The sequence below is a fragment of the Mustela nigripes genome, chromosome 3, assembly GCF_022355385.1.
Source record: "Mustela nigripes isolate SB6536 chromosome 3, MUSNIG.SB6536, whole genome shotgun sequence".
Classification (NCBI taxonomy): domain Eukaryota; kingdom Metazoa; phylum Chordata; class Mammalia; order Carnivora; family Mustelidae; genus Mustela; species Mustela nigripes.
In genome coordinates, this window is record NC_081559.1 from 136,351,759 (window position 1) to 136,368,178 (window position 16,420).

General features: G+C 38.6%; 1 protein-coding gene across 3 annotated transcripts in view; it reads right to left on the reverse strand.

Annotated features, from left to right (window-relative positions):
* EYA1 (EYA transcriptional coactivator and phosphatase 1) overlaps positions 1–16,420 on the reverse strand; it is a 360,536-nt gene that overhangs the window by 108,588 nt on the left and 235,528 nt on the right. For all 3 annotated transcript variants that reach the window (XM_059394706.1, XM_059394705.1, XM_059394707.1), the window contains 2 exons: positions 1,660–1,742; positions 1,052–1,238 (listed from right to left, as the gene is read on the reverse strand). In XM_059394706.1, coding sequence (XP_059250689.1) covers positions 1,052–1,238; positions 1,660–1,742 — 270 coding nt within the window. The remainder of the gene's footprint in view (positions 1–1,051; positions 1,239–1,659; positions 1,743–16,420) is intronic.

Sequence of the window (16,420 nt, forward strand, 5' to 3'; positions counted from 1 at the left end):
TATTCGTCTACATTTAAGAAAAAATGTGAAACGCTAAAACCCGAAAGGAGATTTTTTTTTCTTATGGGGGACATCTGGTAATATTTGCAAGACAAACCTATAGTCAAGATTGAAATTAGCACCTGTTCCATAAAATTCGTTTTCATGATTTAAAATAACCAACTAGAAATAGCACACTATGATCGCATTGTGATAGAAGTGTATTTCAGAGGAAGACCATTTTACCCTGGCTTGTAGCAAAGAGCAGGCTTTGGCTCTAAAAATAAAAGGCAAAGGGAAGCAAACTCTGCAATTGTTTGAGGATAATAGCTCACTTCATACTCCATGAAAGGAGAGACTATATTTTTAATAGGACAAAGGTGAGACGTACAAGAGAAAATATAAGAAATACAGGTAAAGACCAATTCAGGAAATTAAGCCAACAATATTAAGAGTTTCAGAGAAAAAAACTAAAGGAGGGAAAGAAAGGTCAAAAACTTGGTAGGAAAATTTCCAGAGATGGAGAGATTTTCACTGGAAAGGTTTGTGCAGAAGTATGAAAATTCTCATGCCCAGTTATGAAATTCAGAGTAGGACTTGAGAGTGGGAAGGGTGAGCCAGAGGAATCATGATTTTCCATTATTAACTCTGATTTTATTTTTTTTATTTTGGAGAAACATTAAATATTTAATGATAATAAACACTGAATTTGAGGTAATATTTATTTTCATATTCAATACATGGGCAAATATTTATAATTATAGTTAATAATTATAGCTCAATATTTCTAATTATGTATCCAAAACACCATCTCTCTTGAAAATTGAGTATATTTACAACTAACTAAAATCTCAGTTTCAAGGGCTTTTGAAGTTACGTAATTTATACTGAAATTTTTCAGCAAATAAAAATAAATAAAGTTAATGCCATAATCCTGATGTTGGACTTACATGTAGGCTGCGCCAAAACTTGCCAAAACTGTGAAACCACTGCGTGAATATAGGACTGTCGAAAAATGCATTTAAACCACCAGAAATCTAGCCTGCAGGATTAATAAAGTGCACACAGTTACCTGCTGCGGGATCTGTAACCGCTTGGCTGGTGATGCCAGATGGTGGCTCCTGAAGCTGGTAAGTGGCATTTGTGGACGGTGTGGTCGGGCTGGTGTTGCTGCTCGTCATATAATGGGCTGGATACGGGGAGCTATTATAATACTGTGCGTACTGACCCTGGCCGAAGCTCGGATAAGATGGGTAGTCCTACCAAATCAAACCACACAAGAGTAATCCATCAGAGGATGTTGCTGCTTATTACTCCCTTTTCAAAGTATAACTATGTTTGTGTTTCTGGGTCTTCTCTGAATTCACAAAGGGACACGCAAGTACACGCAGACAAAGTGCCCAGACTTGCCAACAAATTTGATGTAAGATCAGATACACTCTCCCTATGCCTTCTAGTCCATGACGCATGACCAGGTAAAATGAAATGAATCCAAAAACCAAACGCTCACCATGGAAGACTCTTAAAGTGATTTTTAAAAGAAAAAATATATATATGTATTTTAAAAGGCTTAGGTAAAATGTCACTCACAGTAGAATATAAACAGATCTTTCTTTATATAGGAAAATCATCTCGCATTTAAAAAAAAATTTCTCAAGTTAAACTGGCTTTTAAAATTACCTGCTGTGAGCTGTTAAATCCAGAGGAATTTGTGAGTGAATTATTTCCTGTATATAATCCTGATGATGTTGTAAAACTGCTACCTGAAACGAAATGAAAAGAAATACGGTTGAAAAAATATGCAAGAATAATGTACCTGTAAGAAATCATTATTTAGATAACACAGAGTTGAAATTCATTGCAAATGTATTTGGTTTCTCTTCAAAACCAGAATCCACCGCCATGACAAAAACGGTGCTTTCTTAAAATCGTTGACAATTTTAGTTCCACCATATTGCAAAACATTAAAGAGTAGAGAGATTTAAATTTCTGAGGACATGAGTAACTCATATAAAATTATGGGCAAAATTATACATTTGTGCAAAAAAATAGATACTGGGCTTTCCATTTTGGTTTGTGAAACACACCAGGGTTTTTTCATGGCTTTACATTAAATATGCTTAATGAAAAATGATGGAACCTGATCAAAGGGTCTTTAAAGTTCTTGCAGGCTCAAAAAGTACAACTACTTTCAAATACTTTCAGACCTGCGCTTCTCACTATAATGGCCTACTGAAAAAGCTGATTATTTCATTACACAGAAGAATAAATGGCAGCCCTTAAAGTATTTGATAAGACAAGGACCAAAGAGGGACAAGATCAATGTTTTATGTATTACATGTGCTCTCTAGGAAAATTGTATTTGCTCAATGTCTACATGTGTTCAACAATAAACAGTAGTCACTGGGCAGGATACAAACATAAAAGCAAATCTCCGTTCCCTCTCTTGTTTTATTTATTTATTGTTAAACTACTCAAAGCAACATTTTCATTTCATTTTATTTTTGAGAGAGAGTGTGTGCATGTGAGTGGCAGGGAGAGGGAGAAGAAGAATCTTAAGCAGGCTCCATGACCAATGCTGAACTTGAGGCGGGGCTCGACTCCAGGATCCTGAGATTTTAAACCGATGGTGAAATCAAGAGTCCAAAGCTTAGCCAACTGAGCCATCCTAGTGCCCCAATAATATGCTATTTCTGATGATCATATTAGCAAAGATTTTGAAAATATGAGGGATTGGTAAATGTGTAAACCAAGGCATTCATATGCTACAAAGCGGGATTTTACGTACAACCTTTCTGGCTGGTCTCTTTGGTCAGTGATAAATAACAGCCAGCAATTTTATTGCCTGACATTTGCTGTGAGAAATGAATGCATGGATTTATACAAAGAGATCATTAGCAAAGATGTTCTTCAGTGCTGTTTTTAATAACATAGGAAGCATTCCCAAATCTTTAACACAGTTATTCAGGAAAGGGAATATTATGAAGGCATTGAAATGGTATCATAATGATGTTTAATTACATGGAAAATTTTTTCATATTATTTTGCTAGAGTAAAAATGAAAACAAGGAAAATGTTTTGATGATTTCATCTGGAATATTTTTGAAAGCATACAAACGTTTTTAAAAAGCACAAAAATCTCAGAAACATTATCTATGGAAGGGCATAGCTGTTGGTCACATAATATTCATGAAGCCAAGTCATACTTCAGACTTTTCGACCCAGAAGCTGCGTTGCTTCTATAAACAGAAAAACCGTTTCCTTTAATTAAAATTTTATGGCCAATGAATGTGTTGGCAGTTGAAGGAGAAAGTCTTCAGTGTGAACTAGCTCTTCACAGATGCTTTCAGGTATGATGCACAAGTTAATCCACGCCAATTACTTATTTGCTACTCAGCAGTTAAGCACTACCTCAAGAGTCAGAAAACAGGGTTTCCAGTCATCACTTACGAGCTGTTTGGACTTTGGACAGATCACCCAACCACTCTAAGATCTAACTTCCCCATCCGTGAAAACTCTACTTTGTAAGGTTCTTCAACAGATCAAATGAGGTAATGTTTTGGAAAGCATCGTGCCCGATCTATAACAGCACACCAGTATTAGAAGCTGTTATTGTTTATCTCAGTAAACATTTCTAAAATTCTCCACTGCATTTCTGTATCTTTTCTCTCTCCTTACTTTCCCAAACTAGATAAATAGCACTTAATCTCTTTGCATATCTAACATTCTTTTCCTACTTATTTATCAGACATCTCTGAACTTTAAAAACCTGATCCGAGCCTTTGTTATTTTTATTAAGGGAAAATATTTCCTAAGATAGTTTCAAATCTGGTTATCACAGACTCATATTTGAGGTTTCTTTCTTTGTGACTTTCAGGAATACCAATTGTTCAAAGTTCCCATAACACCCATCACAGATAAACAAAGAGCTCCCACACTAATATTTATTCTGCCGTGAAAACTGGGGCTTCAGGCAAGCTTCCCCTATTACTGTCATTAGCATGGGACAATCGCAAACTTCTAAACATATATTAAGTGCTGGACTCGCGGTGGTAATTACATGGGGATAAAAGAATGACTGAGACATAGTTTGGGACCTCTCAGGACTTATCAGGATGACATCGGTTTTGTTTTTTTTTAAGTACTGGACCTCATGGGCATGTGACTCACTCTGTATTTATCAGCAAGTAATTAATCAATATTGATATTTTATATATAAAGCAAACTTACACTGAACAGCGTAAACATGCCTTGTAAAAATAAAATTTAAATTTCTTTTGGATGAGTGCAATATCAATACTTTTTTAAACTATACTATATACATTTAATAGGAAACATTACTTTGGGTTATGACTTGTTACTTTCATTTAAAACTGCACATTTCTAGGTTATGACTTGCTACTTTCATTTATACTACACATTTTTGAACAATAAATACTGACCTCAACAATCCCTATCCACCAAGAAAATGAGTACGATATAGAAAATATATTTTTTAAATGGGTGTTTTCATTCCATAAGTTATTCCCTGGAACAAAGTAGAAAAGGCCACGGAAGCTATATTGGCACATACAGGCCACTAAGGTATGACCAAGTAAATCACAGTTCAGTACTTGAAATGGTACCCAAGTGACTTTCCAGACTTAATGCTACTTCTAAGGCTATACATTAGCTGGAATTCAACATAAGTTATAGTCATTTACTGGCTGATAGCTGGCCGAGATTCCATTCCATTTAGTACACTGCAGCAGGCTTTAATGGCACTCCTGAGGCCTAGGAGACTTAATGCAACTTCCAAAAGGGTCTAAGTTACTTCAGGGAGAGGGGTACACACTAGGGACTCAGGCTCAGGCAATACTCATTTTTCACCACCAGCTTTGGATCTGTAGGGCCATACCACCTGCCTTCATGTAGGACTTAGGCAAAGAAGGCAGCTAACTTTCAGTCTAGGCCACCAGCACTGGCTTTCTGCAACAGCCTGCTTTACTGGTTTCCTGCCCATCTTCCGGCCCTCTCCAGTTCATTTTCCACAAAGGTAGAATATTTTCTCTAATGTGCATATCTGATCTTCTCACTCCCCTGTTTTTTTTGTTTGGTTTGGTTTGGTTTTTCACGTAACTGTTAGTGGCTTCCTCTTGCCCTCAGGATAAAATTCAAACTCCTTCCCAGAGCTTATTTATTAGACCCTGGTCTGGTTCCAGTCTATCTTTCGGACTGCTCTGGTTTTGTCTCAGGAACCTCAACCCAACCCAACCAGATACACATTCCAACCTAACTTCACACAAATGAAGCAACATGTGGTTCTCTTAAGGTGGCTTCTTGCACCTCTTACCTCCTCCCCATTGTATCCTGACTAATATCTCATCAACTTCATAACTCAGCATGGACTAGAAACCTTTCTTCTCAAACACCTTCCCCATATTCCCCTCTTCTCTTTCCTCCTAAGCCTGGATTACTGAATCTCCCGTCTGTCTATCTGCCTACCTACCTACCTAGCTACCTACCTCTGTAATGTATACATAGTATTATATAAATTTATATATACTTAGATACATTATATATTTCTATTATATAAATGTATATATAACTTACATGTATAACATATATTGATATATTTACATTTGTACGCTTGTGTTTAATTTATTGTATAAATTTATATAATAGGCACACAAATTTATATATATTTATATACATCTAGGACTACTCATCAGTATTTTAAGCTAACTAGTATTAATTAATTAGAATATTGATACAGGGCGCCTGGATGGCTCAGTGGGTTAAGCCACTGCCTTCAGCTCAGGTCATGTTCTCAGGGTCCTGGGATCGAGTCCCACATCGGGCTCTCTGCTCAGCAGAGGGCCTGCTTCCCTCTCTCTCTTTCTCTCTCTCTCTCTCTGCCTGCCTCTCCGTCTACTTGTGAGCTCTCTCTGTCAAATAAATAAATAAAATCTTAAAAAAAAATTAGAAAATTGATACAAATTAAAGACTCATTTTTTAAAAAAGATTTTATTTAATTTGTGAGAGAACACACCTGCAGGAAGGGGAGGAAAGGGGATAGGAGAGGGAGAGGCAAACTCTCCATTGAGCACAGAGCCCATGTGGACGGAGCTTGATCTCAGGGCCTTGAGATCATGATCTGAGTCTAAATCAAGAGTCGGACACAACTGACTGAGCCAGCCTCAAATAATAATTACATTTAAACTCATTAGTCCCTTCCCTATTAAACAAGCTAAAAAGAAATCTTAGAGCTTATAGAATTGGATGTTTGTAGTCAACCCATACAAACATAACCAGAATACAAACTAGAGTAACAGTAAAGATCGACAATGTCCCTGAGTACTTACTATGTGCTAGGAGTGTGTTCCTCTGTTATATGCTTTATCTAAATCCAACAGCTTGATACTATAGGCAGTATTAATATTCCCACGTTGCAAGTAAGGAAACAGAGGGTTAGGTCAAGATCATACAGCTTTATTGGGGTAAAAGTGAAATTGAACCCAGCTCCGTCTGGTTTCAGAGTCTACACAATGCTCTCTCACACCCTCTTACCTTCTCTATACAGCTTTATAGAAGCCCTGAAATCCACTCTAGTTTTCTACAGGACTAAGAAAAACATCAGAAGCAAAATAGATGTACATAAGACCAACTGATAGCACTTAAAGGTTACTAAGTGCTGGCTCTGAGCCAGTAGTTTCCATGTTACAGCTCCCTGGGCCCTCCTAACTGCCCTGTGAGAGGAGAACTTACACCCCACTTTACAGATGGGCAAACCACCAAAGATTATGAAGAGTATTCTGGGCCACCTGGCCCCAGAGGCTAGGTTTCTAATCCCCACAGTAGATTACCTCTCAAAGCAATTGGGACCAGGGTGGTGGTGGGGGGGAGGGGTTGGAGAAGATCTTGGAAAAAAATTATTTTTTAGCATATCCAACCTACAGCCAATGCTAGGCAATTGTCAGGAGGCATCTGTTAAAAGGCACATGTCTACACCCCGCATTAGACAGAGGAATCACCAACCATCTCACTGAGGTAGAAGAGGGAGGGTTTGACCTAAAAAGCCACAGGTTTATCAAACACCTCAAGTAACTGCGACTGTGTTTTATACCAATTCAGTGGGTGTCTTTGTAGTCCCTTCAGAAACACGTAACCAGTACAGGCTTGCTTTTTTCCTCTAAGAAAGGAATCACACTCACCAAGCATTTCTAGAGTGGAAGCTTTAAGGAGACTGTTTAGGGGAAGTTTGGGTCCTCAAGCTGTGGGAGAGCTCGTAAAGGGAGGTGAGGGTTCCAAGGCGACAGCTGATCCCAGGCAGATCTGGTGCCCATACCATCCGATGAATTTCACCAGGCCAGAACACCAGAAAGCAACGTCAACAGAAACACCTCGATGCTCCTGAGAAAGTTTCAGTGTGTCACTGCGAAACCCACTTTCTACCCTGAGCAGCCCCGGCAGGAGAGGCACTTTTGTGGAGAAGGCTTCCCTACCCCAGGCTTGAACATGGATGCCGGAGGGGGAGAGAGGGCAAGACGCGACGAGGGAAAACAGACCTCCTTTGTCCGTTTGAGGATCCATCTGCTGCGAGTTTCTGTTTGATTCATGAGTCTTCACTTTTACCTTAGGTCCGAGAACTAGGCTTAATATTCAGAATTTCTTTATCAAAAAAACTAAAAATATTCTCCTTCCTAGAGACAAACCACTATATGTGAAAAGCCACTTCTAGGTAAATAAAAGAGCAAATATATTGTAAAATAAAATGCTGAGTATTTTATATAACAGAACATTACAAAAATTCGCCAAAGTAGAAAGAATTCCCACTTAGAACTCATTATTTCTTAATTAGGGAGTTTGACAGGGATAGGTTCAAGTGAAGGTCCAGTAATGCACAGTATTAATTCTTGGTACAGTTTGGAATTAAGTTACGCTTCAAGCAGGGTGGCAGTGGAGGAAACTTCCTACCCAGTTGTTAAGACAAAAATCTTATCTACTTAAATAGTTCACTATTGTGAAAAATCACAGCAATGCTTTTTTTGGCAGAGAGCGGAAAAGAAAAGAACACTGAGATCATTTTTCCTTTCAGAACACCTCTAAGACACAAAGCTACTCAAGTGAATGAAAGCACCAGGTTAGTTTGGGAAGGAAAATACAATTGTACAAAACAAACAAACAAACAAACAAACAAGTAGTGTGTTCCTGGCATACAGTGAGGGAAAAGTGCCCAAAGGAGAAGATCAGAGAGTGAAACATTCTCAGAAAAGCAGGGGGAGAGACGAAAATTAGATGAAAGAAGTTTCTTGATCATTTCAGAAAAGATTAACTGTTCAGGAAAAGACATGGCATTCTCTAACTGAAAAACCCAAGAATCTGGACATTGAACATGCCAACAGGAACATATTGTGGCACAGGAAACCTGAGAGGGTAGAGAGGGTGAGGGGGAAGCTGACATACATGTTAAGGACATGTATGTGCATAAAACTGGGCCCGGAGAAGGGACATGAGGTTTGGAGAGGAGAGTTTGGGATGGATACTGCCTAAGCTCCTTCATCCATAGTCTGCTGTATTAACTCAGGACGGGATCCCTGGGATCCTGGAAACACGTCAAACTCATTCCTGCTCCTCTCCTCTCCTGCTTCCCTCTAACAGTCTGTTTCTCATCATCCGGCAAGGCCTGGTTCAAGTCCTAGCTTTCCAATAAGCTTTCCCTGACAAGTCGTCTCTGCACGGATTTCACTTTCTGGGAATCCCAGCTTGCTAATGGAAGCCACAGAATTTGCCTCTTTGCTAGTCTTGCTTCTGTCCTTTGTTCCTTAGATTTCTGTGTGGTACTTCTCCTGCCTGCCTCACATGGAGACGGATAAGCCATGGCTGATTCATGCCTTTGAAGGGTTTCATCCAGGCTCATGTGAGAACCGGTGCTTGAGAATTTTAGTTCAGTGTGGTAAGTGACAAAAGGGCCTGGTAATAATACACCTGTCCTAAAAATCAGGTGTATGGACTGGAGGAAGACTTTTAATCAACTTTTTTTTTTTTTTTTTTTTTTTTTGGTGATGATGGTGGTAATTATGGGCACTTTGGAAGGGCAACTTGAAAGCCAATAGACATCACAAGAGAAAAACATGTTTCAACTTCCTTATTTGTTCAACAGTGGAAAAAAAAGAGGGAAAGGAGAAACAAATTAATAACAGCTTATTTCTCAGATTTTATCTAAAGAACACACACTTTAGTGGTTTTTTTTTGTTGTTGTTGTTAAACTAGATGGTGTATAAAGGCTTATCTTTAAACACTAGATTACAGATTTAAATTAAAGAAAATTAAATTCAGGCTTGAATAAACACCCTTCTGGAAGGATTTAAAATATTTCTAAATCTCCAAAAAAAAATCTATGAGTGATTTAAATCAAGTAAGATTTTTAAAATTTATTTTTAAGTTTTATTTATTTGAGAGAGAGCATGAGTTGGGGGGAGGGGTAGAGGAGGAAGCAGACTCCCCGCTGAGCAGAGAGGCGGATGTGGGGGCTCAATTCCAGGATCCTGGGATCATGATCTGAGCCAAACCAACCGCTTAACGGACTGAGCCACCCAGGTGCCCTCTGTTTTGTTTTGCTTTTTAAATGATCAAACAAGATTTTAAACTGATTAAACTTCATGGATTTTGAACAGCTCATAAAATCTCACCAGTTTTAGATGCTCCGTACCACTGGATCCCAGAGATGATACAAGGATGTCACATCTCTATAAATACCACACAGGTGTCCTAATAGAACACTGATCTTACCACACAAACATGGGCCTCCTAAGAGGCTACTATTAGCTCAGATATTGGCATCCTGTGGGTATATAATGAAATTAAGAGTCTTGCTTGCATATGAGAAATTTCATATTCAGAATGCAATAATATTCTATGTTTTTACAGTCCATTTATATTTTGGTATTTCCACCCCATTTTTTCTCTGGTTATTTCCACCATCAGACAGTGAGGTGGCTGAGGCAGGGATCCTTCTCCTTCGCCAAGAAGCAGGGTGAAGCTACTTTCTCTCATGCAAAAGGATTCTCAGTTAGGGAAGAACCACTGTCTCCATTTTCAGGTCACTGTACCATGCCATACCCCACGGTTCAGATTTTCTGATTCAGTGACATTGAAAGTGAATTGTATATTCTGAAATGTGGCCTTAATTTCTGGTTACACTAACATCGCAGATGGTAGAGACAAAGGCACCTGAAAAATTTAATGAATACCTTTGCCATCAAATCATCTCATTTCTAAAAGACTTCTTCCTTATAACTCTCCTGTAGGCTAGCAAGTAATTTGAAAAGCACATTATATAAAGATGCCCACAGACCATGGATCACAAGGATTTTGCTTTCCTCTTGTCACTGTCAGGGGTTCCTACAGAGAAGGGTGGTGGTCTCGTCAACCGTAACAAACATGAAACAGTCTTGCTAGAAGGCCCGGTGCAGGCTACATCATTCTATGTACTAAGCAACTATAGTTTAAAAATAAGCCAACCTCTCAGAACCTTGATTAATAAACCCCTACAAAGTTAGCATATTAAGAACATAAGTGATATTGACACACTCCATAATTTAAAGTATCGAAGTTTCGGATGTGATTTAACCTGGAGAATACTGCCCAACTAGAACTTCAAAACGCTTAGGAAAAGAAAAGGCTAACATGTAGGTCAAAGGTCTACTTCACAGAGAACAAGGACTCACATTAAAAACCAGAATCCCAGCCAACCTAAGAATGCTGGGACCTGCTGGGGCCTGTCTGTACTCCCCATGTCTGAGAGTGTTTCCTAGCACTTCCTCAGCAAGCAGGATGCTATTCGCCCCTCGTGTATTTTCACAGAAGTCCATTTGCTTTCCTTCCCTGGCCTCTTTGCCATGGGCTATGTCCATCATCGGGCGCGATCTATGTGGCAGAAGTTAGCGCAACTCCCCGGGGACAAGCCTCTGAAAGCCAGATGGGTTATTTAATACCAAAGTTTCCCCCCTTTCTTACAAGAAGGATTTTCAGCGACCAAGCTTTCCTTTTTATCCCGGTAACAGTTTTTATATTCCAAAGAGCGTTTTTAACTTAGGCAATAATAACTGGAAAGCCTTTGCATTTACCTTTCTTGATCTAGTTCTATATACTTTAACAATCCCTATAAAAAACAAATTGGGTACTGATCACTGATGACTTATGACGACAGCTGGATTTCAACAAAATTTGGTTTTTCAATACCCCTTAGTTGAAATAACACAAGATGCCAAAAGAGCTAAAATGGAACATTACTTTAAAAAATCAACGTAAGCATAAAAAAGTCCTAGAATGCAAAAAGGCCATGAACTACAATATCAATGTGAGTGGACTGGCAAAGAAATTAAGGAGAAATTCTGAACACTAGCACACGCTGCAGGAGTGATTCTGCAATTCTAACTGTAACATGTCCTTTCATGTCAGAAAGTATAAATCTCAACTGCTTTTATCATAACAGATTCTAAAAAAGGTTCCTTAAAACCATGCAGTTTGGAGTTTGCTATTTTTTTCTTTTAGAAAAATACCATTTCTATGGGCAATGAAAAACTTTCAAAGTACATTTTACTAAGCAGTTTTGAGCTTCTAAATGACTCATACATGGAAACACTTCAGCTATATGTTTAAAAAGCCCTGGACGGGCAGAACAAAGGAAATAAGGATGGTTTCCCTCCTTAGGTTATTGTTAGATCATTTCCACTGGATAATGAGCCCCAGATAAGGCAGTGTGGAAAGCTGCACAATCGTGAGCCCTGCCACATACCTTTGAACAAACCCCTGCCCTCCTTTTGTTCTTCCTCACGGGTTTAAACCCCGATCTCTTTAACAGAATGAACAGCACCATATACAAAGAGGCAGTCAGAATTTGTGTTATTTTCTTCTCTAAGGGAGAGCAATAAAGCCTAAGGAAAATAAACAAAGCGAAGTTTCCAGGGTCCTCCGGTTTTCAGGCGTGTGTATCTGGGTAGCCCCTCCTATCTATCACGGCCAATCTTGACACCCTCCTGGTGCAGAATGACAGGAATGCCCCACACCACAACTACTATTCTGGGGCAATAAAACACTCAGAAAAAGCACCGGATACCCCCACTCTCATTCTGCGATGCCCCCAACCAGCTCCTCCAACGAGCATGAACACAAGGGAAGATTGCTTTGAACAAACCACGATCACACACTAACCAAGATTTTTATTATGCTAAATTCCAAAATCACTTCTCCAAATGGAGAGAGCGAGGGTCCTCAATCTTAATCTCTAGCCTTCTTTATGGAATTGACCTCTCCACCTTTAACAGACATTTGCCTATTTTATAACTGATACCAGAGATGAAAATATGAGTAAAGACGATGACTGCCTGTAACCATCAAGAATCAACAGGACCAAGTTATCATGGAACACTGGGTTTTCCTCAAAGCTGAGGTTCAGTTCATTGAACCAGTCTGATTTTAGTTTTTTGTGTGTGTGAAAATGTTTACACTTCCTCACCTTAAATAAACTGCCAAACAAACTGTCATTTTCTGTAAGTGACTCACCCTCCAAATTATGAATGCGGTTTCTTCTTTTCTGTGCTAGATAGAACTCTGAGCCTATACTGTATGGAATGCAGGGGTAAGGGAAGGGCGATGCAAGCAACAACTCTGGAACGTGTGTTTAAAAAAAAATAACAGTTTGATTTCAGGTCAATTGCCTTTTGTACATAAAAGCGTGAATAAAACGAGTTTATGACAAACTGAGCAGATATTCTGGGAAATTGGTCAGTAAGCCAAATGTCGAAGCAGTTTCTCCTGGGAGGATTTTTACATGGACAAATCCTTACTCATAGATACTCCTCCTTCCCCCAACACACACAGGCACACACAACACCCTCGCTTCACCATCTCAGTGCCCTCAGACTGGCCAGCAGCATTGGAGAGACTCCCTACACCACCTGGCTCATTGACCCAAAGTCTCCAGGCACCCTACGTCCATTCATACTCATCCATTCAGCTAATTTGCACAGACTTTTTCAATGGTGTGTGATGGAAAACCTCCTCACACAATTCCAAAGTGTCTTCCAGAAATACTGAGGCTGATCCTGGGAGCAAGAAGGTATCAAATTAAAAGCAAGGCTTTTGCTTCCTCAGGGTGAACCCTACCATTGTCTACAAACAGTAACGTTTTGCTTTTCTCAGCTAAACTTAAGTTTCTAATCCTCCACTGGAGGTAAAGGAGAGACAGAGAAAAGATAAATAGAATTCTCTAGCAATCCTGCAGCAAAAGCAAAGGCTACCGAATTTCCCAATCCATGAGGTTATTAACATCATGGGTCAAAAAAAAAACCAAAAAACAAAACAAAACAAAAAAACCCATCATGGGTCATTAGCATCAGTGCATATAAAACAAAAATTCAATCCTTGTTTGGTTTACAATCTGGTATGTGCATGATCCATGGAAGCCTACCATAACAGAAGTGCTAAATGCTGAAGCTAGAAGGATCCAGAAAGATCACCTAAACCAAACATGGAAGCAAGAATGACGTAGTTCATAAGGCTTGGCAGTGGCACGTACCCACATATTACCAAATAAATCTGTCCAGTAAGTACCGTGAAAGTGTTAAAGTACAAATAGTACTCAGAAATGAATTATCTAGGGAGGTTTGGGTGGCTCAATCGGTTAAGTGTCTGCCTTCTGCTCAGGTCACAATCCCAGGGTCCTGGGACCGAGTCCCACATCAGGGTCCTTGCTTAGCAGGGACTCTGCTTCTCCCTCTTCCTGCTGCTCACCCTTCTCCCTCTCTGCCTCTGATAAGTGATTAAAATCTTTAAAAAAAAAATTGATTATCTGATAATTTTTTTTCTAGAGATGTTATTTTCGAACATTTATATACTTAGTTGTGTAATGCAATGTCTCGGTTACTTAAAGAGAAAATCTGTGCTTCAGAATGTATACACTGTAAGCAAATACATTTTGTTTTTTTCTTTTTTTCTGTAGTTTTCTCTAAGAGGCTCCTCTACTGGCACTATAATTTCGATGTGTTACAACACAGGAGGGCCTGAGAGTTCTTTTTTTTTTTTCTTTTTAAAGATTTATTTATTTGACAGAGAGAGATCACAAGTAGGCAGAGAGAGGGGGAAGCAGGCTCACTGCTGAACAGAGAGCCAGATGTGGGGCTCGATCCCAGGACCCTGAGATCATGACCTGAGCCGAAGGTAGAGGCTTAACCCACTGAGCCACCCAGGTGCCCCCTAAACCATTCTCATTTTGAGGCATTCTTTGGCATTTTCAAATTTTTATCCTTTAAAGTCATTGTTCAGGGTTTTCAGAAGGATTGAGACAACAAGTGTAAAATAATTAGAATAGTTGTTGGCATTAATCATTGTTGAATAATGTTATATATATTATATATAATATCAATATATTTATATATATACACGTATATATAATGAATAAATATTAAGTGTTATTTTGATGTATGGGAACTAGAATTTTCCATCTGGGTAGCATAGTTTGTCATGGTCTTATCTTCTTCCTTAAGCTTGATTTTTTTTAAGATTTTATTTACTTATTTGACAGAGAGAGCACAAGCAGGGGGAGCAGCAGGTAGAGGCAGCGGGAGAAGCAGGCTCCCCATTGAGCAGGGAGCCTGATGTGGGGCTTGATCCCAGGACCCTGGGATCATGACCTGAGCCGAAGGTAGACACTTAACTGACTGAGCCACCCAAGTGCCCCCTTAACCTTGATTTCTGAATAAAAAATTTGCTGTTTATGGCTGATGCCTCTTCCTTTGCTAATTTTCTTGCTCAAAGTAGAGAGATGATGATAGAGGGATTATTGAGACATAAACAGTTGGTTCATGCCTCCTTCTCTCCACCTCTGCAGAACTGAGCTCCTATCTTTGCCAGCAGCCATTCTGTGTGTCCCACTGCTTTCACTTTCCAATGTCTGTCCCCACTCTTGCCAACACAGCATCTTCTCTCTTCTGGGTTTATTCTTCGTGTTCCTTTTTCTTCCAGTCTCTCCCCTTAGTTTTTGTCTCATGTACAAACAGCCTGACTTTTACGGATAGTGACTTTTCTTTTTGCCAGTACATTAGTTAGATCTGAATTTTTTTTTTTTTTCCTATGCTTACCTGGTTACTGGGTTCTTGGAATTCTTTTTGTTGGAGATAGATATATATATACACACATATAGATATAGATATATATACACACATATATATGTGTGTGTGTGTATATATATCTCCAACTTTTTATTGGATTATTGAGACATAAACATGTCTCAATAATAAACATATATACACACATGTGTGTATATATATATATCTCCAACAAAAAGAATTTATATATGTATATATATGTAAATTATATAAATTATATATATGTATGTGCATATATACACATATACATATCTTTAGTATACTATGTCTATATTAAATTTATATATTCTGTTTGTTTCCTCCTGGGGAACAGGAACATTTAGGTAGTGCTTCCTAATTTGAAACTACTTGAAAAGGCTGGACAATTGCAGTAATAATAGTAACCACATCACCACCACAATGAGAGCGGTAACAATGAAAACAATCATTGCAGGCCTTACTGTGTTGGTCAGAGTGATTTACCTGGATGATCTCAATTATATCTCACACCACCACTATGGGAAAAGACAGTAATTCCACTTGAAAGTAAGGAAATGCAGGTGTGAAGTCAGGGGCTGTGCTGAAGGCCCACTGACAGCAACAGCAGGGTTGTTCAACAGGCAGTCTGACTCTGGAACCTACGCTGTTAACCAGAGAGCAAGATTTCACTGAGCCATTAGTCTAGATCTACCATGTCTGCCAGAATCAAAGAAGGGATCACCGCACATTCTCTTTATATCAGCACAACACAGTGAACACACATACCACATTTCAGTCTGAGTCATCTAGATTACTAGAATATTTCTTCTAGTGTTGTGAAATTCTAGTAGCTAAATCTCTAGTAGAATAACTAATTATTGTACCTTATATTTTAAAGGTGAGAAGATCTTGGGGAGAAAAAGCTAGGTAAAACACTCCCAAATCACTAAAATACATATGGCTTCTTCCAGGATTCTAAGAATTTTTAATAGCTCTAAAATGAGATTGACATAAACAAAAATCACTGTTATTCATTAAGGATAAAAGAATTCAGAGAATTTTGAAAATAAGACATTATAGAAATTTTTATATTAAAGCAAGATATATTGAGAAGATACTCAAAGGCCAATGGACTCCCAAACTGGCTATAGAAAATCATTTAATAATAGTGAGGCATTTTTCATAATGCACTTAATATTTGTGAAATACATATTAATCAGACGTTATTTATCCAAATCTGGCCATAAGGAGTTTATAGCATATTATGTATCATTATCCATCATCACACTAGCATGTTTCAAGTTAATAGCATATAATTATCTCGCTTGATCTGT